The sequence below is a fragment of the Myotis myotis genome, unplaced genomic scaffold (assembly GCF_014108235.1).
Source record: "Myotis myotis isolate mMyoMyo1 unplaced genomic scaffold, mMyoMyo1.p scaffold_m19_p_13, whole genome shotgun sequence".
NCBI classification, from domain to species: Eukaryota; Metazoa; Chordata; class Mammalia; order Chiroptera; family Vespertilionidae; genus Myotis; species Myotis myotis.
The window spans coordinates 3,755,900-3,779,561 of NW_023416317.1; the positions used below are offsets into that span (position 1 = coordinate 3,755,900).

Genomic DNA, 23,662 nt, shown 5'->3' on the forward strand with positions numbered 1-23,662 from the left:
GGAAGGGGAGGGATAGAGACTTAGAAACATCAATGAGAGAGAAACATCGATCAGCTGCCTCCTGCACACTCCCCACTGGGGATGTGCCCGAAACCAAGGTACATGCCCTTGACCGGAATCAAACCTGGGACCCTTGAGTCCGCAGGCCGACGCTCTATCCACTGAGCCAAACCGGTCAGGGCAACCTGTGTAATCTTATTTTTTTTAAATCCTCACCTGAGGATATTTTTTCAGTGATTTTTAGAGAGAGTAGAAGGGAGGGTGGGGGAGAGAGAAAGAAACATCATAGTGAGAGAGACACATTGACTGGTTGCCTCCTGCACTCACCCTGACCCGGGGGGGATCCAGCCTACAACCGAGGTACATGCCCTTGACTGGGAATCAAACCCAAGACCCTTCGGTCCATGGGCCAATGCTCTAACCATTGAGCAACCGGCTAGGGCTTTTTAAATCTTTTTTATTTTTTTACCTGTGTAATCTTGAGCAAGTTATTTAAACTCTCCAAGGCTCAGTTTCCTCATCCGTAAAATGGGGCGTGCTAACAGTACGCTCCCCATGAGATTACTATGAAGATTAAATGAATTAAAATTTACAAAGTGCTTAGAACAGTTCCTGCAAGTGCCACGGCCCATCAGTTTGATGGGCACACTTTGCCACTTCCCTGTTGTTTCCACTATGAACTGTTTCTCGTGTTTTTGCTAACGTTAATAATGCCGTGGTGAGCAACTGTGTGTAGTTGGGACTGTGCTTATCTGCGATTATTTTCTTAAGTGATGTTTCTCAGATAGGAGCAAGCAAAGGGGAATTCCTTAAAGGAGGCAAGGTGCTGAAATGAAATGTGTTCATCCTCGATACCGCTCAATTAAAGTCCTACAAAATCCATAGCTCGTTCCAGTGCCATCGGAACCCCGGGACCGAGCCAGCCAGGCCTAGGCTGGGAGGATGCCGACTGCAGCAGGGAGCAGCTCTCCAGCAAGGAGGCCCCCGGCAGTTCTAAATTCCACCTTATCCTGCTCACGCGATGGCTGCAGCTTTTGGCTTTTAGAACTTCATTGAGTTTGCTTTGAGCTTTAAACATAGACCAGAAGGTCTCAATACTTTCCTAGAGCAGGACAATATGGCTTTTTCAGTCAGAACACGTCGAGGCTGCTCTGGCCCCCATTTCTTGCGACTGTCTCCCTCTCTCTCTCAAGCTTAGTGTTTCCAGTTACATTCAACTGCATCCGGCTCCCAGACCGCCTCTTCCTCCACTGTCTGCCCTCGAGCAACACCACCCTTCTCCCTGGGTCATCTCTAAGGATTGCCCGTCCATCCGTCCATCCTTTTCTCCGTCTGTCAGCTCCCTTCTCTTGTCCTTTTTATCAACCCCCAGACTGCTCAGACATTCTCCTCCTCCCAACCTAACCATAAAAGCACGTGTGTGTATATTGAGTGCTTTTTATGACATTATTTAAAACATCCACCCCTGATTGCATTCAATCCCCATTATAATGTTATGTTGCCATTTAACAAATGAATAGATGGCAATTGCAGGCCTAGGAGACTTTGCCACATGGCCGGTGAGTCCCAGGTCAGCTCTAATGCCGCACCATCCAAGATGGAAACTTGCTATTTGCTGTCACAGACCACTCTAGCACCCTAAGGGGCAGCTAAGGCTCTCCGTAACCTGCATTATCCATTTCATTTCCATAACTGCTGAGATCTGTCTGTGCCTCATCTCTTTCCTCCGCGGGCCCTGCCTGCTTTGCCTCCTGGCTTCGCTCAGCTCCTCTTCCTAGAAGGCCTTTAAACATGACGCCCTGCTCCCTGCCGAGCTTCCTTGGGGATATTTTAAGTTAACAGGGTCATAACCAGTAGGCAAACTCGCTCTCTGAAAGTTAATTAAAATAGTGGAGTGGGGACTTCCATTTTCTTTAAATAGTTGACAGTCTGAATTTCCAAGTCAGCCCTTAAGCTGCAAAGATAACAAGCTACTCGGGTAACACAACACAGACAAACCGAGAATTCCTGAAAGCTGACTCGGCAAGGAGAGTGCTTTATCTCTGAGCAGGCACAAATGAGCCTGCGAAAGCCAAGCTCTGCCTTTCTCCTCCCCTCCCTTCCCCTCCCCTCCCCTCCCTTCCCCTCCCCTCCCCTGCCCTGCCCTGCCCTCCCCTCCCCTCCCCTCTCTCTTTCTTTTTTAACACCCTGAAAGGTGGATGTGACCAAGTAACCATGTGGTAGGGCATTTCTGCTCATAAGAACAGGAAGTGACTACAATTTACAATACAGTGCTGGGGCAGAATGAGAGAATGTGTCACCAACGCCAGTGGAGGGTTAATTCACAAGATACAGCTGTGCCAAAGGCAGCTGTTTCCCGTGGGACAGGAACTCTCCAGTGGCCCTGAGAGTAGTTAACGGTGGGGTGGGGGGGGGGAGTCAAAGAGCTGCTCCCCTAGACCGTGCACCTCTGGACCCTTGGAGCTCTAAGATGGCCCTGGCCCATTTGGCTCAGTGGGTAGAGCGTCAGTCTAGGGCCTGAGGGTCCAGGTTCGGTTCCGGTCAAGGGCACATGCCCAGGTTGCAGGCTCCATCCCCAGTTGGAGGCGTGCAGGAGGCAGCCGATCAATGATTCTCTCTCATTGATGTTTCTATCTATCTCCCTCCTCCTTCCTCTCTGAAATCAATAGAAATATATTTTTTAAATTAATAAATTAAATAAAGCTCTAAGATGTTATTCCATTTCCTGGGCCTTTTAAGTCAGAGGCACTCCCAGGGCCCAGGCGCCGAGCACTCACCGTCCTCAGTGAGGAAGGGGGTGGCCGTGAAGGTGGGCGGCCGTGAAGGTGGGCGGGCGCTCTGGCGTGGAAGCGCCTGGTTCCGTGCAGGGCCCCCACTTGCTGTAGAACTGGGGGAGCTAACCTCTCTGGGGCTCAGGTTTTGTCTCAATCAATATTATGTGTTGTTGTTGTTGTTGTTATTATTATTATTGCTGTGTTCAACCTTCACGCCACCGTGAGGACAGGCGCTGTGGGGTGCACCCATGCAGCCGGCCCGCGTGGGGGAAGGGCTTGCGGTGCAGGCCTCCCAGCGCGGGGGCGCTCGGGCTGCAGACCTCCGGCTCTTGTTGCCACGATCACTGCCTCCGGCTGGCAGGAGGGAGAAGCCAGAGGAGAGGTGGAGCGCCTGTGCATTCAGGCCAGGGCTTTTGTGAGAAAGTTGCTGAGAAGCCGCATTTCTCCCTCCCTGTGCAGTGACCCTGTGCTAAGAACTGACTTAGAGACACAGACAAGTGCTTCTGTAGGTCAGTTTGTTGCATTTTGTTTTTAATGATTTGTAAATACTTCTAGGTGTTAGGCTGTGTTATAGGTTTCATACATATTAACTATTAATTGTCATCTTCACCTTATGACGTTGGTGTCATAGTGTCCTCACATTGCAGGGCGGTTATGTACGTGTATTAGCGTGCTATGGTCTAATGTGTACCCATTGCCTGGCCAGATGTTAAGAGTTTTTATATTAAAAAAAAAAAGATAACAAATAGGAAGCCATTAACAAATAAGTATGGGGAATACCTCATTAAAAATTAAAAAGTTCTGGGTTTTTTCAGTACGTTTCCAGTCTCTCCTGTGGGCTGCGAATCTCCCAGAAGATGTAGAAGCCGAGTTTCCCGCACTCGTCGTCCTGACGTGTGGGCGTCTTGCCAGACGTGCTCTGTGGGCGTCCCTCACGTGTGGCTGTTTGCTGACACCTCAGTATTGAAATGCCTTTAGGGATAAGCAGTCAGGGGCAGCCTGTGCCTCGGCTCCCTGGCAGCCGCACTGCTCCCTTGAATTTAACTTAAGTCTCCGGCCGGGAAACATCCATCAAGTTCTGAACTGCCTTTTTGAGTAGCCCCAAGTTTGGAATCATACAATGGGCACTCTTTCATCAGCTCTAAGGGCAGAATGTTAGGAAGGGCTGCCCAAAGTCATGCATGCGATCCCTCATTTTCCAGCTGACGTGTCCATGACAAGGAGTGACATATCCATGACAGTTCAGGGAAACAAGACCAGACCTAAAGTCCCCCGGTCTCCCGGCCTCTCTCAGAAGGACTTGTAACTTACACCTGTAGGGAGGCCCAATGGCTCCTGCTGCCCCCGGGAGTGTCCGCAGGCAGGGGATGCCACCGTGCTAAGTGGTGTTATCAGTGGAGTGACCCCACGTCTAATATTAGTCACTGGAGGAGATAGCTTAAGAGTGAGAAGGCAGGACATGAGCTCTCGCTCAGCAGTGCCCTGGAATGCCTTCCTTTTTCTCACTGCTCAGCCCCATTCATTCTGGAAGACTAAATGCCTCCTGTGGGTGAGGCGCTGGCCCAGCAAGGGCTGCGATGGGGCAGGCGGAGGGTCCGGTCTTCCTTTATTGCTGAGCCCAACCCTTCCTCATCCTTTGGAGGGGCCGCAGGGAAAGGCACGGCTCTGGATTCCCAGGAGTTTGAGACCAGCTCCCATCTGCTGTGGGTGGCCTTGCGCCAGTTCCAAGCCGTCGGGCCCACAGGTCCCTTTTCTTGAGGACATTTGCTGTGAGAACTGAACGAGGGGAAGCACCTTGCAGGCGGAGACTCGGACCTGGGAGTTTGTGTCCATGTCCACTGAATCCCATCTGTCGCGGGGAGATGCGGTGTTTGTTTTTACCGTCATAGTCATTTTTAAGTGCACAGTTCAGTGGTATTAAGTACATTCGCATTGTTGTGCAGCCACCACTACCATCCTCCAAAACTTTTCATCTTGCAAAACTGAAACTCTGTGCCCACTAAACAGTAACACATCTCATTCTCCCTAGCCTCTGGCCACCATCATCCCACTTTCTGTCTGGACGGATTTGCCTTCTAGTACCTCATACTCATCTTTTTGTGTTTGGCTTATTTCATTTAGCATAATGTCCCCAAGGTTAATCCATGTTTTAGCCTGTGTCAGAATTCTCTCTCTCTCTCTCTCTCTCTCTCTCTCTCTCTCTATATATATATATATATATATATATATATATACAAACACATACATACTAGTGTATGTGTATATAAATATATATACATATATAAATGTAGATATAGATATTAAATATATTTATATTGATTTCAGAGAGGGAGGGAGAGGGAGAGAGAGATAGAAACATCAATGATGAAAGAGAATCATTGATTGGCTGCCTCCCGCATACCCCTACCGGGGATCAAGCCCGAAACTTGGGCATGTGTCCTGACCAGGAATTGAACCGTGACCTCCTGGTTCATAGATCAATACTGAACCACTGAGCCACACTGGCCAAGTGGAATTCCCCATATTTTAAAGTTGAATAATATTCCATTATTGTTGTATCTATATACAACATTTTGTTTATTCATCCATCCATTCATGGGTGTATTCTTCTATTACTTCCACTTTTTGGCTTTAAGAATAATGCTGGTATGACAAGGCTATGCAAGTACCTCTTTGAGACCCCAATTCAATTTTGGGGGGAAGACAGATGAATTAATTATATTCCACCATTCACTGGGGTGGGGGTGGGCTAAGGATATAAAAACGTAAGGTGGGTATTCTAAAACATTGGATCTTACCTAACAAAATTAGTACTTAAGGTATTTAGTACTTACATTAAAAATACCATTGACATGGAAAGATTATAACCATATAGGACAGTGGTTCTCAACCTTCCTAATGCCGTGACCCTTTAATACAGTTCCTCACGTTGTGGTGACCCCCAACCATAAAATTATTTTCGTTGCTACTTCATAACTGTAATTTTGCTACTGTTATGAATCCTAATGTAAATATCTGATATGCACGATGTATTTTCATTGTTACAAATTGAACATAATTAAAGCATAGTGATTAATCACAAAAACAATATGTAATTATATATGTGTTTTCCGATGGTCTTAGGCAACCCCTGTGAAAGGGTCATTCAACCCCCCAAAGGGGTCGTGACCCACAGATTGAGAACCGCTGATATAGGAAATGGAGAAAACAAAAGTATACATATTATCCATTCTTAAAAAAAGAAAAAAAAAGAAACAACACCTGCATACCAATATATCCAGGCACAGGATACAGATCTAAAAGCTGGTTTGCTGTGGCTGCTCATTCTTTTGTTCACACAGTCCCATATATCTATTCTCAATATATGTGTGCTTTTTATTTAGTTCCTTATACAATTATACACATGTAGAACTATACGAACATCATATACATTTAAGAATGTCCACAGAAGATGTTCGCACAGTGCTGCCCAGGGTCCAGTCTTCCTCCCCCTCCAGCCAGTTGGCCTGTGGCTCGGGTACAGGTTCTCGCCTCTGCTGCAGGAAGCTGTCCGGCCAGGGAGGCTGCGCCAGGCCAGGGAGCCCGAGGGGCCGGGCCTTGCTGCCTGCAGCCGGGTCCATTCCCTTGCATCGTCCAGTTCAGCTCACCAGGATAAAACTGGGTGCGGGTTTCTCCCTGAAAGCAAATCCACAAAAGAGGAACACGTCAAAATGAATGCAAGTAACGTGTTCCAACGAAGGGAAAAAACTAAGGATCAGTAGGAGTTCTGAGGGGGCAACGCTGAGCTTGCCCTCGCGGCCACTGTACTGACTTAGTCACTGCCACCTCTCAGCCTGTTTCCTCCTGGAAATATCAACAGTGTCAGTTCTTTTTGCATTTTTATTACTGAGGTCCGACAGACATATAACACTTAGTGTCAGGTGTGCAACACAGTGATTCAGTATTTGTGTATATGGCAGTACGATCATCACGCTAAGTTCAGGCGCCCCATCGCCGCACATGGTGACTTACGCATTGTTTCTCGTGATGAGGACATTCCAGGTCTGTCCTCACCTTTCAACACGCAGCACAGCATTCAGCGCTTGCACACCTGGCTCCTGGCAGGGGCGGGAAAGGGGGCTGTTGTTGCTGTTGTCATAACGAAGAGCTGCCTCGGGCGGTGGGGACAGAAAAGTCTCCAACTTTTCTTCTTCTTTGTGTGTGAACGTGTTTTTCATTTATCAGTGAAAATGTAGTGCTTTAGTCAGAATTATTTTGTCATTTTATGTTTTTTTAAACTCAAGAGCTTAGCATAGTGACTTACTCCTGCACTGAGTCCTCTTTCAAATGAGTGTAAAAGCTGTGGAATACTCAGATGCCTGACCGACACGTCCCAAACCGCCCGGCTGCTGTGGCTCAGAGGTTAGAGCGCCGTCCACATACAGAATGGTCGTGGTTCCCAGTCTTGGGCACGCACCTGGGTTGCAAGTTCCATCCCAGACCCCAGTCAGGGCGCGCACGTGCAGAAGGCAGCCAATCGATGTGTCTCCTCTCACTTTCCGCCCCCCTCTGAATTTCCATCTGCCTTTCCACTTGATAATTCCTCACAAGTGAACCCAAAAGATGTTATAGGTGTCTGCGGGGCGGGGCTGACAATGCAGGTGCAGCTGAACTGGGGGACCCCTGGGCCCTCGCCGGGCGCTGCTGCCAGCTTGTTCCTGGCAGTAATGCAATGCCCTCCACACCAGCTGACCCTGGAATCCCACTGGGTTCGAGTCCCAACTCCACCCCGAGCAGCTGTGTGGGCTTCCACAAGTCTCATCACCTCTTTAAGTCTCAGTTCTTCCACCTGTAAAATGGGGGTGGTGATTTCACCTGTGAAGAGGATTGTTAAAGTCACCCATGTCGCATGCTTAGTTCAGTGCCTCGTATGCTGTAAGTGCTCCAAACTGCTGTATCTTTAAACCGCCACTGACAGCACAGTGAGGGTCAGTGCTGTGCAGGAAGTGACTCTCTGGACCTATTTGGGTTCTCAGTTTCCTCTCCAGGAGTGAGCTGGGCCATTACATCCATCACTGCCGTTTGGTATCAAAACGAAACTCAGTCTAGTTGGGCTTTTCAGATAGAGGCTGGCTGAGACATCCACATGTATGGCATTTGGTGTGAATAGAAGGTAGCAAGGCATCAAACCATCCAGAGTCTCCCCGAGCTAAGGGAGGGCATCTGGGGGTGACTTCTACATCCCCTCACTGAGACACACTCAGTGCCTTTTGTTTGGTTCAAGAAGCACTGAGTGACAACATGCCACAGTCTCAGCTTCTTGTCGGTGCTCCAGTGGCCGATGCGGTTCATCCGGTTCCCTGGGTTCAGGAAGGACACGCTGAGTCACACAGGCAGGAGGAAGGGATCAAGCTTCGGGGCTGTCAGTTGACCATAAATAATTCTCACTTGTCCAGTAGGAACTTTCCCAAGAGAGGAATAGGTTTATTTGGCTTTACATTCTCTTGTAGGAAAACACTGTCTGTTTTTCTTCCGTGTGTTCTTCTTTCTAACTCTAGTATGAGAGGGGTGTGTTTTTTAGTTGTGGTAAAATATACATAACATAAAGTTTACCACCTTAACCGTTTTTGAATGTATAGTTCCGTAGTGTTAAATATATTCACCTTATTGTGCAACCAACCTTCAGAGCTCTTCATCTTAAAACCTGAAACTCTGCCCATCAAACGACTCCTTCATCCCCTTCCCCTTAGCTCCTGGCATCCACCATTCTACTCTCTGTCCCCATAAATTTGTAAAATATTTCTATTTGAAATATTTACAGATTTTCATGTTAACCTGGTCCTCAGCATAAGTCATTCTTGTGGACTGTGTTTCTGCTAAAGGAGTTGGAAGTTCAAAGTAGATACATTCGGAAGCCCGGCGGGCTGGCTGATGCTTAGGAAAATCTCTCATCGCATTTTCATTATCACTAGGTATCATTAGAGGCTTAAAATACAGTTTGGCAGCTGATCCCTATCCAGCACGCTGATGGACAGAGGACTGTGTCCTCTGTTAGCGGTCAGGCCCGAGGCAACAATGTAATGGCGAAGGAATTCCAGCTGCGAGGTGCTGTGGTTCCCAGGACACCGCCTCTGTCTTGCACCTTTGGGAGAGCGCTGGGTTAGGAGGGTCCGCGGCGTCCACAACTGGTCCTGGAGTGGGGAGAGCCAGCTTCAAGGCTGGCCGTCCCCAACACTGAGCTCTCGGGCGGATCCCAACACGGCTTACTCCTGGGACTTGGCAGTGGCCTTCAAAGTTCTTTTCCCTTGTGGTTCGTCACCAACCCTTAGGGTTGCCAGATTTAGCAAATAAAATTACAGGATGCCACTTAAATGTGCTTTTCAGGTACACCACATAGATTTTTAGCATAAGTATGTCCTAAATGTTCAGTGGTGATAATCGCCCAGCTGGTCTGAGCGGTAATGATCCTCCCCGACCGGCCTGGAGAGTCTGTGGGGTCAGTGCAGTGAGAGAAGGAGGAGCACCCCTCCCCGCACCCCAGCAGGGCGGGCGCCTCCTGGCCGTCTGTCCTCTTCCTAAGATAGCTCACTACCCCTGTTTTCATGACGAGGCAACCAGGGCTCACACAGGTTAGTGCACCTAAGACCCCAAAACTCCCTCGAGCCTGGAGACGTGGGATTGATCCGGCTCGGCCGCCCGCTTGTGTCCAAGCCGTGGAAGCTTTGCCGTGGCCTGGCCAGCCCGGAAATGTGCTCACACCTGTACCCGAGCAGGAGCTGCATCTAGTGGAGACCAGGGGGCCCCTCCCCAGAAGGAGTGGGGCGCCCCTGCCGCCAGCAGAGGCCGGGACCGTGGCTTCTGTCACCTCTCAGGGCTCCCTGTCCGCGCCCCGAGGGAGAGACCACAGCCTGACCTGGCCCAGGCGCCTCCGCGACCCTTCCGGGCTGCGAGGGGCGTGGCCTGCCCGCCGCCCGCCCCGCTCTGGCCCCGCCCCTGTCCCCGCCCCTCCCGCCATGGCCCCGCCCAGGCTCCGCCCCGCCCACCGGCTCCGGCCCCTCCACCGCGTCCTTCCACCCCTGCGCCCCGCATGTCCCACCGGCGGCCCCAGGACCAGCCCCGCGCTCCCCTCCAGCCGGGGCCTCGGGTAAGTCCTCCCCGGCGGGGTCTCCCCCGGCTGCGAGCTGCGCTCTGGGCAGCGGGGCTGCGTGGAGGGCGGGAAGGAGGAGGCGCCTCATCGGCGGCCGTGGGTTGCCCCGGGCGGCGGCGTTCCTGCTGGGCGCTGGCACTGTCAGTAGGGGCTCTCCGCGCGGCGTGGATTGGCGCCCCCGCGCTCCGCCCCCGCTGGGCTGAGTGGGATGACAGCTCGTTCCGCGCCCCCCACCCCCTGTCCCGGGCCCGGGACCCTGTAACAGGCACTGGTCCGGTTGGGAGCTTACTGTGGATTTTTTTGTCAGTATACAAAGTTGGGCATCAGGAACCCCTAGGAATGAGTAGAGAGACATTGACTGTTAGAACTCCATAGGTGTTAGGTCAAGGAGATAATAAGCGAAGGCCACATTCCCGGACAACTGAGAGAAATGGGGTTTTTTAAAATACATTTTTATTGATTTCAGAGAGGGAAGGGAGAGGGAGAGAGAGAAACACCAATGATGAGAGAGAATCATTGATCGGCTGCCTCCTGCACGCCCCCGACTGGGGATCGAGTCTGCAACCCAGGCATGTGCCCTTGACCGGAATCGAACCTGGGACCCTTCAGTCCGCAGGCTGACGCTCTATCCACTGAGCCAAATCAGTCAGGGCGGGATTTTTTTTTTTTTTTTAATTGAAAAAGGGTGATTTGAAGGCGATCTGGCCAGTGAAAAACTCCTCTAAGTAAACTGATAACATACCTGCACTGCAAATGACCAAGCTGTGGGTCATGCTAGTAGATTAGAGGATATTAGTGATCACACACAGTAACCAAGAACCTTCTGGATCCAGCTCGGGGGCTTCAGCAGACACGCTCCTCTCACTGTTGTGATCACTCCCGTGTCCCCCGCCTTCGGGATCAGGCAGGACTTGGTCAGGCAGCACAGGTGCCTCGCAAGCAGAGGTAAGGCGTGGCTTAGCACCAGGGTCTGTGCAAGGCCACACCCGAGACTGGCGAATCTCTGACTCCCAGTGTCCCAAATCTGTCATTTATATGGGGCGCGGTATTAAATAGGGCTTCTAGTTGTGACAACTTGCCCAGGTCCTCAGGTGTCCCTTCTCATAAACTTTTATTTAATTTCTGCTGATATTTAGGCTGCAGGTTAGATTTTATCCCGAGTGTTCAAACAGGCAGTAAGTGTGTTTACGTGTGCATGTGCATTTTATGAAATACGGACTTTGAGTTATGCGTATGTGTGGATGAAAGAAGACTGCAGTCCCAAGTTACATTTTAAACGTCTCGGTTTATTTCTCTCCGTGAAAGACACCAAGTTCCCACAGGCATTTGCACTGGGTCATTATATTTAATGCATACTTTTTAGGCACCTTTGCACTGGGTTTTATGTAGGGAAGAGCTTTAGCTTGACAAGGAAAGGGAAGTTGGGGGCTTGGGCCTTTTTTCAAACTGTCTTCACAGCCTAGGGATGCCCCACACCACACAGAGTCGGCCACCACGTCCTGGGGCCCCAGGAAACATGGCGATTCCTTTGCTCCAGGAAGCCTAGCGCCCACAGTTTGCTTTCGCCTCCGGCTCCTTGCTCTCCAGCCTCAGAATGGCAGGTGGCTGATCGTCACAGGGAACCAGTTCCCAAATAGCCACAAACAGGTGCACGCATTTGCTGGGAGTGGCTGTCTGCTTCCAAGGGTTCCAGCACACACAGGGGTGGCCTCGGCTTTGCCAACCATGTGGCTTTCTCAAAAATGAGTGGGGTTGGCACATGCCTCCAGGGTTTTTTGAGGTCAGTAAAGAAAAACAGCAGGCCATGCAAGGGGGCTTGAGAACACCAAAAGGAATCATGGCCTGAAACATTGGTGCAGCGGCTGAATGTGGGTCCTGGGCCGTTGCTGCCCGAAAGCTGTCAGAACCGGAACGGGGGTACCTAATGGAGAGGGTGGGCCTAATCAGATAAAATGCAACCAGATAAAAGCACATTCTTCGTGTGACAGCTGAATTCCTGCTGAAATGATGAACAGCAGTTTCTGGTCTGGTTACTGAGCAGGAGCAAGTGCTTAATTCTCTCTGGTGAGGACCTGGAGCAATCAGTCCCTCTTGGCAATTCTGGTCAAGTGCATCTTTAAAATAGCACTTCCACTGCCATTAGAGTCAAGAATGTTCAGACAGGGCGAGTGCGTTTACTGCTGGGGAAAGGCGGAGACATCCCCACCAGGGCCTGCTCACCTCCCCCACCAGGGCCTGCTCACCTCCTGGCCATGGTCAGGCCCTCCCTCTGGGTTCCAGATGGATCTGAGTCATGGAAGCCCAGCCCCCTTTCTGCCCCTGGGGGCTCAGTGGATCCACGTGGCCTCAGGCTCCAGGCAAATTCCCCAGCCAGGTTCTTCCAAGGGCGAACAAATGAACACTCAGCTACTGTCTGTCACTCAAATGTGGAATCCTGCTTGGTCCTAAACAGTGCAAATGCCGGGATTAACTTTAGAATAATGTGCAGTGTTTCCAGCACCTCACTGCACCCACAGCCAGATGCGATCAGGGTTTCTGTGTGAATTATGTCACACAGAAGAATGCATAAAACTTGTATATAGAGTGTAAGCGACAAATTGGATAATGCACGGGCACATAAGTACACCCAGTGAGGAACGTTGCTGTCAACGTAAGAAACGTTCAGACCTATAAAGAATTTTTATGAGTTTATTTGAGCCAAACCGTTGACAGTTGCCAGGAAGCAAAATCTCCACAGATTGAGATAATGCTCTGGAGAATGGCAGTTTTGCGCCTTATTTTATACATTACAATCAAAAGAGGAGACATCGCCCTAGCTGGTTTAGCTCAGTGGTTAGTATGGGACTGAGGGTCCCAGGTTCGATTCTGGTCAAGGGCACATACCTCAGTTGCAGGCTCAGTCCCCAGCCCCAGTCTAGGGCACGTGCTGGAGGCAACTAATTGATGTGTCTCTCTCACATTGGTGTTTCTCTCTCTCTGTCTCCCCCCCTCCCTTCCACTCTCTCTGAAAATCTATGGAAAAAATATCCTCGGGGGAGGATAAAAAAAAAAAAAATAAGGAGGCATAAGTGGGTTACGTGAAATCCACTGGTGATAGATGAGCGAGGTGGGAGAAAGCAGAGTGGGGTAACCTCTGGGAATTGGATAAAAAGTAAAATGATAGACACATACTTCTTTTACACAGGTGGGTACGGGATAGTTCAGTCAACAATTAATTCAATAACAAGGAGGGGATTTGTGGTCTCCACAGGGGTGCCTGTGCTTTGACTGTCGGGGGGAAAAAAGGAAAATTACTTTGACATTTCAGACATGTTATCGTAGATTCAAAAAGACAATGGACAGGCTCAGTTAAGCTAAAGATTGACCTTTGTCAGGGAAGATGCCTGCCTAGGACATGACTACCCACCATAAACTGCTTTTAGTTGAAAAGTTTTCATTTCCGACCATCCTTTGAGGTTACTTTAGGTCTCTGGGTTTGTGCAGCCACTACACAGGCCTCCCCTGAGCCTGTCAAGTGAGCCGTGGCCCCTTTTTGTCCACGTTGCCAAGACCCCATTCACTTCATTGCGTACTGCACCCTCCCCTCCCCGCTCCCCCAGAGGTGCTGACTCTATGGCACGTATTTCTGGTTTTGCTTTCTACGTGTATCACCTATGCCTCCTCTGCAGGTTCCTTCTGCTTGTTTTGGAACTTCGTGTGCATGGCATTGTGGTGTCTGTGGTATTTTGGCTCTTGCGTCTTTGCTGTGTGAAGCTCCTCCGTGTTGCGGTCACACTGCAATGCTACCATTTCCACTGTTAGGGGATATTTGGGTTGTTTCTTTGATGTGTCTCATGGTGGACAATGCTGCTATAAACCTCGCTCTTTTGTGTAAGTTTCTCAGAGGAATATCCATAGGGAAGGATCCCTGGTCCCAGGGAATGCAGGTTCCCACAATGACCGCACCCGTTGCCCTACCCACCAGCAATGGGTGCGAGTTCCTCTTGCCCATCTTCATGTGAACTAGGTATAGGCAGAGCTTTGCACGTTTGATGGTCGGGTGTGTAATGGTGACCACGGAGGGTTTGTGTGCATTTTCCTGTGTTCTCATGAGGCGGAAGACTGGCTTCTGTCTGTCGGCCGTTTGGATTTTCCTTCTGTACACTGCTTGTTGGGAGGGCTAACCGGTTTTCCTGGCAGGCTGCTTATTTCACCCGTCTTTGGATCCTGTTGGAGCTCTCCCTTTTAGGATTGCAGCTGTGTCCACAGCTCAGTTCTTCGATATCCGTGGTGGCTTGTTTGAAATGGGTTACTGAATGGGTTCTTATAGGAAAGTAATGTTTTATATTCATAGGGAAAGTCTGTCTTCTAATAGCACAAATAGCCAGGTTCGGAGGAATAATAGGAACCTTTTTCTAATACAAAGAAATAAAGTTGTGTTATTTGCTGAGAATGAAATAATTTGGGATGGTCTTGATTTCACATTTGTCAAAATTATTTGTGTCTCTTTTATTCATGTACTGCTGACAATTTGAGACTGTTAATAAATTTTCTAAAACTAGAAACCAAGTAGATAAGCCAAGAAGGCCTCTCTCCATCCCTTCTTTACTAAGAGTTTATGTCAGAAATTGCAAAGTGTTAGTGGTGGTCTGCTGGTATTTTTCATATGGCCTGAGCAATGTTTTAGGTTTTGGTTTTGGTTTTGGTTTTGGTTTTGGTGTGTTGTTGTTTTTCTTGTGGGGGCCGGGGGATGTTTGGTTTGTTTTTTAGTTGAGACAATATTTTATAATTCAGATAGCGTATATAATAAAAACCTAATACGCAAATTGTCCCTTCAACCGGGAGTTTCACCGTTCGTTATGACGTGAGCTGACCACCAGGGGGCGGCACGGAACATGGTGGATGTTGGCGATGAGGTGCTGGCAGCAGGCCGCGGTGGAGGTGCTTCCAGCCCCAATGGGCTTCTGGGTGAGCCAGGCTGCAGCTGCTGGAACCACAGGGGCCGATCAGACTCCCATGGGTTTGCGCAGGAGCCGGTCTGTGATGCTGGCCAGGAGAGAGTGCCCTGCCCACCCAGCTTCCATGTGGTGCCACTTTATGTCCCAGAGGCCCAAACTATGCCCCAGCCCATGGCGTCCAGCCGCGCTCACTGCTTCTCCATGTGGGGACTCAGGCGCCATGACTTAGGCGGAGGGGGGCACATGGGAGTCCGGAGGCCCAGGTGCTGCCCAGGGCCCAGAGGTCAGCTGGGGCCTGCCCTTCCACACCAGACTCTTGTGCTTTGATCGCTGGCCAGGCCTAGGGACTGCACCTGTGCACGAATTTTGTGCACCAGGTCTCTAGTCTATATATATAAAAGCCTAAGCGACTGTTACGACCGGATGACCGGATAACTGGCTGGTGGCTATGATGCACACTGACCACCAGGGGTCAGATTCTCAACACAGGAGTTACCCCCTGGTGGTCAGTGCGCTCCCACAGCCAACCTCCTGCAGCCAGCCAGCCTCCTATTGTCCCTCCCCCAGGCCAGCTGACCCCGATCGGCCCCAATTGCTGGCCAGACCGAGGGACCCCACCTGTGCACGAATTTGTGCACCGGGCCTCTAGTCTTACATAAAGCTCTGGGATTTTGCCTTATTTTTAAAAATATGCAATCAACAGTGGATCCACATTCACACACAGCAGAAATTTCCTGGATCTGAGTGGTGGCCCCTTGCCAGCTATGGAGTCTGGTCGTTGTTCCCCAGTATCTAAAATCCCCTTCTCCCATATTAGTAGAATTTTCAGTTAGCCCTGTGGTGCCTCAAATAAAGACTACATATCCAGTGTCCCTTGCAATCAGGGATAGCCGTGTCCTTCTGGCCAGTGAGGTTAGAGAAAGCGGTGACTTCATCATATGACACTGGCTTCCACGTGCTAGGTAGGCGTGCATACACTTACTACATACTTGCTAAGTGAATAAGTGAACTTATGGTAAAAAGCAGCTCCTCCTGTAGTGAGGTCTTGATTGCTACAAAAGTAACTAAATACAAAGAATGAGTGAGTGCTGGGCTGATAAAGTTCCCGCGGACCCAGATGAAAACACACATGTGACTTGTGGTGATGATTAACAGAAAAGAGTTGTCCTTCCGCTACCATTTTAGAACATATTCAGGGATTTACCCCCCATAAAAAACTGACAAGCCAACTCCTTTGAAGTACAGAGCATAAAAGAAATGATTGAGAAAAATAAATATCATTACTGGGAGTTGACAGGTGACCTTTAATATGAATACGTTGGATTGTGATATATTTTGGTTTTCAGGAAGCCCAAACCAGTTTCCCAAGATTGTCATTGTGGGTCGGCCATACTGCTCAGATTTCAGTGAATGGAGAGATTGATCTTCTGTAAAAGCAGGAGCCAAGGGACTTTATTTCCTGCAGCAATTTGTGAAGCCGGATCTCTCACCTGTAGGAAGGGCCACGAACCTGGTTTTGAAAGGAAATGTTGGCAGGTGCAGAACATGGTGTCTCCCGGCCAGGTGACACTCGGCTGTGTTCCCACTGAAAGACGGGAAGTCTAGGGACAGTTTGCTCAGTGGGTCAAGAAGCTTGGAAGCCAGAATCAGAAAACTAGCTTCTGTAGACAGAGAAGGAGAATCACTTACCCCAAACCTGACCACGTGACGAGAGTGACCACGTGACTTCCTACTTCAGCTCAGCACAGTGTGGGCCAGGCAGGCCTGTCCGCAGGCCACGCTTGGTTCCGTCCCCTGTCCCCTGTCCCCTGTAGCAGTAGGTGTATGAGTGTTGAATGAGTGCTTCCGGGGCAGAGAGTGCTTGGGGTGGGGAGGGGTTCAGTGTGTGCTCCTCCAGTTGGGGGTTCATCTCTTTCACTATCATGATTCACGTTGGGGCAAACCCCAGGGGAGCTAATGTAGATGCCTCAGTGATGGAATGTAAAGATAATGGGTTCTGCGTTTTCATTTGTAATTAGGAGTGAGGGTGCTATGCCTTGCAGGAGGGGAGGATGTTTATGGCGGCCGGCGCTCTAGGACCCGCTCTGGGGTCTGTCAGGGAATCGGGGATTAGAATAGATTGGTTCTGGTCTTGGCCTTCAGAGCCAAACAGGCTGGCTTTGCCTCCTGGCCTCTTCACCCACGTAGCCGCTGTGAGACACTGAGCAAGGGGCTTACCTCTCTGACGCTCACACTCGCACCTGTCCAGCGAGGTAACAATAGTCCCTACAGCTTGGGAAGAGCTGTGATGAGATGCATGTGAGGTAGGAACCTCCTCCCCTGTCCCCTCCCTCCCCCCTCCCCCATCCCCTCCCGCCCCCCTCCCCCTGCCCCCGCCCCCCACCGCCCCGAGTGCATCGCATGGTGCCAGGCTTTGTAACTCTCCACAGAGTACAAAGGTACAGCGCGATGGGAAGGAGGGAGTTCCTCATCCTCAGCTGGGGAGCACTAGTTTGCTCAGGATTTTGAGTAGCTGCTTAGGGACTTGTCCTGGGCTCTGACAGGCCCTGGAGAGCCATGCCTGCTCCTCCTAGACTACCTCCTTGAGTGGCTGGGGCAGTAGAGAGCACTTGCCCTCATACGGTGCAGGCCCAACCAGCTCTCCCTGCTCTCCCTTCGGTGAAATCCCATGACACCACACCCTTCTCTCTGGATAAGCAGAATTTTGCCATTTTAAATCATTAGATAACAGCTGACCTTGCATGGGGTGCCTTTCAGTTCACTTGGTGCAATGTCAGCGATGCCCTGGGTTTCCGTGGAAACACATGTTCAAGTCACCTATTCCAGGGATTTCTCCTCACAGCTCTTCCCATGCAGTACGTGCTATTATCACCCTCGTTGTGCAGGTGCGGGTGTGAAGGTAAATTTTAGAGTTATAAAAAAATAACAGAAGGTCTACCTAAATCTTTTTATTGCAATGGTATCTAATGTAAAGTCTACATAAACCTTTTTATTGCAATATCTACCGGTAACATGAAAAATGAGCGATACTATGTGAATGGTTTTATGATAACCAGTATTCCAACATGGTGAATATTATGTATCCACTAAAGATAATTATGAGGCTACTATAGAAAGGTGGAGAACGTATATAACAAAATTGGAAAAATGCTGTATAAAAATAGAATATGAAATGTGCACAATCCTATATAATAAGGAGCTAATATGCTAATTAGACCGAACGGCCGACCTTCCAGAATGACCTTCCAGTTGACCAGTGGGCGTGGCCTCGGGGCAGGAGGCGGGGCCTCGGGGCAGGGCTGAAGCAGCCGGGGCTGCGAAGGCCGAGCCCCTTGCACAAATTTCGTGCATCAGGCCTCTAGTATAATAATAATAATTATGTAATAATAGAGATGCATACAGGAAATATATAGTGAAAACAGCTACAAGTTTATGGGGAGAATAAGGAAGATGGGGTCAAGGTAACGTAATATGATTATTTAATTTTTTCATCTTTTTAAACTTTATAATATCAAATGCGATGGGGGTTGTCAAGTTAAGAGCTAGCTCTGGCTAGAGACCAGCGCCTTGTGTGTGTGGACATTTACTGGAGCCCAATGTGCTGTAGCTGTTTGTCAGGTTTCATCTGGTGACTAGCTTGGATAATATTGTCGGGAGCCATGACTGACATTACTGTATTACTCTTCTTTTTAGTGATGAAAATGCCAGGAAAGATTTAAGGACACTCTCCGCCTTTCCAACCAGAACTCTTCAGGAGCACCCGTCCCTTGCTTACTGGTAAGCCCGAGCAAGGCAGCAGGTGGTCCGCCTATCACAGCTCCACGAGAACAACAGGCTTTTCAGGGGATTAAAAGGAATATAAGTGAAGACAATATCAAATTGCCCATCAATGTGTCAGAGTCACCGTAAGTAGACGGTGATCCTTTCAGTGAAAGGATCTTCGCACAGTCCCTGGAAATCCTTGTTCCAAGATGGGAGTCACTTGTCAAGAGCAGCCGGCTGCGTGCCATCTTGCTGAGTGAGGAAGGGCCTATGAGGGAGCGTTGGTGAGCACAGTGCTGGTGGGTGGGTAACACGGCCTGGCCTGTGTCTGGCCGGGTGCAGGGGAAGCGCTATAAAATGCAGGGTGCCCTGGACAGAGGTTTTCTTAATAACCAAATAGTTTCCTCTGTGGCCAGAAACCGATGTATATTTTGAATTACTTTATTTGGTTGTATTTTAATGAATCCATAGTACCCATTTTTCACATAACATTTCTTCTATAAAAGTACTTTTTCCCCCCCTTTGAATTACTTACATCCATTACCTGTAACTTTATTTTTCTTGGTTGAAGGCTCCAAATCCTAAAGATGGTTTTCTTTTCCACTAAAAACTGATTACAAGATAAATACTCAACACCGATAGTGTTAGTAGGAAAGCTGGAACACAGTTCCCAAATAAGCAGTGAACATGAGTACTGAGGCTGCGTCGCATCCTCAGTCTGGAACCTTCTAAATGAATCATCATTAAGTAATAGTTTTTTAGGAAAGAAAGAAAAAAGACCAATGGCTATTGATTACCAGATGTAGAGAGATGAAAACATGTATTCTCCTAGCTTCCACTTGCAGTCTGGCTGAGAAGCTACCTGCCTGAAAGTAGGACACAGCAGCTGAATGATGTCCAAGGCTGCTGGGCTTCAGCCTGTTTCTCCCCAGTTAGGCCAACGTTTCATCCAAGATAATAATGAAGGATTTTCTCCCAAAACACTGTGTCCCTAAGTAGTGACAATAGAGCATTTTAGATTGAACACGGACTCAGAAGCAGTTTTAATTCTTTGTAAATCTCTCTGAATAATGTAAGGAAACTGTCTTGAATACCTAATACCCATTGAGCTCTCTTTACTAACACTATTTTTTATTTATTATATTTCACTCAGGTATGACAACAGATATTAGTTTTTTCATTTGATAAATTGATATTATGTTTCTTTTTCTAATAAATTAAGTTTTTAAAACATAATAAATTATATGACTATGTTATATATTAATATTAATGTTATTAAATTATAGGAATACATTGTATAAAATATAACTTAAAAAATCATGACAAGGTAGTCAAATGCCTGAGGTTTGAATCCTCCAGGAACCTACGTCTACAGAAACACCCCCCAGCTTCTCTCCCAGCCAGTCGGGAAGGCCTTCCCTCTGGAGTTCCTCAAGCAGCCACCCGGGGGGCTTGTAACGAGTCTGTGTCTCACATAGTCACACGTCGCCGTCTCCTTGTTTTGCAGTGAGGACAGGGTCATTGAGCATTATTTGAAAACCAGAGGTCTGACCCGGGGTCAAGCTGTGGTTCAGTAAGTATCCGTCTTTCCTCTGGCTGAGATATCAATGAATGTCTTCTGTTTACAGAAGCCTCTGGCACAATTTCTGTTGTGTAGTTTGTGTGTCTATTGTCCTCATCTGATTACAAATACCTTACCATGAATTATAAAATGTCTTGGCTCGCTCCACATTTGTGTCATCAGTTCAGATGCTATCAGTGTCAGGCAGGTAACAAAGCTGAGGAATATAGGCCAAGTGTGGGGCCATCGGGAACGGTGGGGACTGTGAACCGGGGAGCTTTCGCCCTGGGCAAAGCTACTCAGCTCAGAACTCATGCATAGTGTTACCAGGTCTGCTGATATTTTCCAAGAAAAGCTGGAACTTCTGGTTTTTAAATCCCATTTTAAACATTACAAAGTAATTTTAAGAAAGTTTTAATGCAACGTGAGCCTAACAAACCCTGTCTGGAGGCCACGTTTGGTTGCCAGGTTTGTGGCCCTACTTCCGGTGGAACACACAGCGTTGGTGTTAGATAATCTGTTTCTTCATGCTACTGAGAAAGGCCATGTTGACATATTTCTGCACTTTCCACTCTTAGAGTTACCATCCATTTATTAAGAATAGTTCACCAGGGGCCCTGGCTGGGTAGCTCCGTTGGTAAGAGTGTCATCCCGATATGCCAAGGTTGCAAGGTTCAATCCCCAGTCAGGGCACATACAAGAACCAACCAGTGGCCCTGGCCAGCTGCTCAGTGATTAGAGCTTGTGGACCAAAGGCTCTCAGGTTTGATTCCCCACACCTGGGTTGTGGGTTCCATCCCTGGCCCCAGTCAGGGCGGAGGCAACCAATGGATGTGTCTCTTTCACATTGATGTTTCTCTTTCTTTCTCTCTCTCTCTCTCTCTCCCTCTCTCTCTCTCCCTCCCTCTCTCTCTCTCTCTCTCTCTCTCTCTCTCTCTCTCCCTCTCTCCCCTCCCTCCTTCCTTTCCAATTTCTCTAAAAAAGGAAATAGAAAAAATATCCTCAGGTGAGGATTAATAAAAAATAAAGAATCAACCAATGAATGTAAAGATAGATGGAACAACAAATCAACATTGTTTTTCCCTCTCTCAAAAAAAAAAAAATCGTTCACAAGCTACATTAAAATTTTAGAATTATAAAAGCTAAATTTATAATTATAAAAACTAACGTTGCATTTTTGGTATAGTAACTGCAATAACTTTTATGGCCATAGAAGTTTAAAAAACAAAACACTACTGAATATAGGTCAGGCATGTGAGAATTGAAATTTCCCCTGTATCCCTATATCTTACAGTAATCTCTGTTGTTGTTTTGTTTTGTTTTGTTCTAATTGATTTGAGAGTGAGAGAGAGAAACATTAATTTGTTGTTCCACGTTTTTATGCTTTCATTGGTTCATTCTTGTATGTGCCCTGACTGGGTATTAAACTAGCAACCTTGGTGTATCAGGACGACACTAACCAACTGAGCTCCCTGGCCAGGGCCATACTAGTCTCCTTCTTATCATAACACACTTTCTGTGATCTTCAAGGTGAAAGTCAGAAGTTAGTGGTTCTGAAGTTGAATCCTTGACATCTTACGTCATTGTGCCAATTTTCTGAAATGAAATAAATGAAGAAAGAAATACAGGAGTAAGTGTCCCTGCGGGATGTTAGGTTAGAATATTATGAAGTCTCCTTGTTTAAATGCAGAGTCATTATATTTCCCGTGGTCATTATCACTGTGGCTCCAAATAAGAGACTGTCTAACTTGGTACTTAAGGCTCTGGACCAAAGGTGGGGGACGTCGGCCTGTGGGCCGTGTGAGGCCCGCAGAATCATTTGGTCTGGCCCCACCAAGGCCTTAGGGCTGAGTTAATTAAGTGTTTGACCAGATTTAGCAGGCTAATTTTCTTTTTGTTGTTGTTGTTGTTGTTGTTAATCCTCACCCGAGAATATTATTCCATTGGTTTTTTAGAGCGAGTGGAAGGGAGAGGGAGAGACAGAGAGAGAAACATCAATGTGAGAGAGACACATTGATTGGTTGCCTCCCGCATGTTGGGGGCTGGGGATTGAGCCTGCAACCAAGGTATGTGCCCATGACCATAATTGAACCCGGGACCCCTCAGTCCCAGGGCTGACACTCTATCTACTGAGCCAAACTGGCTAGGGCTAGCAGGCGAATTTCTAAGTTGATAATTTTGTATGGCTGGTGAATGATGTTATAAATATCCAAGTGGCCCTTGGCAGAAAAAAGGTTCCCCACCCCTGCTCTAGACTATAAAATTCAGCTTGGTTTGCTAGAATCCTGGCTGTGCAGTGTAATTGCTGCATGACCTTGGCACATTTACCTAACCACTATGTTCATTTACATGTCGGCTGTTTGCTTTTAAAAATCACCAAATTGCCCTGACCAGTTTGGCTCAGTGGATAGAGCGTCGGCCTGCGGACTGAAGGGTCCATTTTCGATTCCAGTCAGGGGCATGTACCTTGGTTGCAGGCACATCCCCAGTGGGGGGTGTGCAGGAGGCAGCTGATTGATGTTTCTCTCTCATGGATGTTTCTAACTCTCTATCTCTCTCCCTTCCTCTCTGTAAAAAATCAATAAAATATATTTTTTAAAAAATCACCAAATTATTGGTTACAAAGTCCAGAGCAATTAATCTTCAAATGCCATTAACAAGTTCCATCAAACTGGAACCTCAATTCTTTGTAGGCTGAGAGGCAGTCTTACACAATTTAGTCCACTCCATAAAGCCTTCGAGGTACACAATAAATACTTGTTGAATTAAAAACAGCAATGGTAGCACTGTTGCTGTAATTTTTACTTGGGGTGGGGGAGTGGGCATATTTTTAAAAATCAGGTTTTCATACAATAAACTTTGTCCTTTTTAAGTGTATATTTCTGAGATTTTCGACTTAAGAGTTGAGTATATATTTCTAAGAGTTTACCACAATCAATAATACATGGAATAGCTTTATTTTTTATTTCTTATGAGAATGACCCAAAAGTTGACACTCATTGCTTTGCATTATTAGGTGCTTAGTGTAAGAAATACTTGCAATTTGAATGTATAATACAGTACAGTATGCTTCTAAGCCATAGAAATCTTAATATCCAGAAAACAACATTTCCTATAACTTTTTGAAATTGAAGTTTTCTTAGTAACCTCCTAATATTTGGATGAAGTAAAATATATTACTCCTTGGAATGCTTTATTTTATTTCTACTTTAGTCAAAGACATTTATAATAGAAGAGTAGATATAAATTGTATTTCTTTCAATCACTTTCCCCAGAAGGGCCCTCTGTTTTAATAAGAGGTTATAATATATTCATTTTCCACAGGTATATGAAAATAGTAGAAGCTCTACCGACCTACGGAGTCCATTATTACGCAGTAAAGGTAAATGTTTCTACATGCAAGGCTTTCGTGATGCCCATGTCATTCTGTGAGTTAGTGAACACCAGCTTTATAAAATTGTATAAATCATATGCATATATATGTAAATTATCTAGAAATTTG

General features: G+C 47.7%; 1 protein-coding gene across 7 annotated transcripts in view; it reads left to right on the forward strand.

Moving 5' to 3' along the window:
- FRMD4B (FERM domain containing 4B) overlaps positions 1-23,662 on the forward strand; it is a 290,264-nt gene that overhangs the window by 230,248 nt on the left and 36,354 nt on the right. For 6 of the 7 annotated variants that reach the window (XM_036331595.1, XM_036331592.1, XM_036331589.1 and 3 more), the window contains 3 exons: positions 18,531-18,614; positions 20,107-20,172; positions 23,485-23,542. In XM_036331595.1, coding sequence (XP_036187488.1) covers positions 18,531-18,614; positions 20,107-20,172; positions 23,485-23,542 — 208 coding nt within the window. The remainder of the gene's footprint in view (positions 1-18,530; positions 18,615-20,106; positions 20,173-23,484; positions 23,543-23,662) is intronic. The other variant, XM_036331590.1, reaches the window with a different exon arrangement.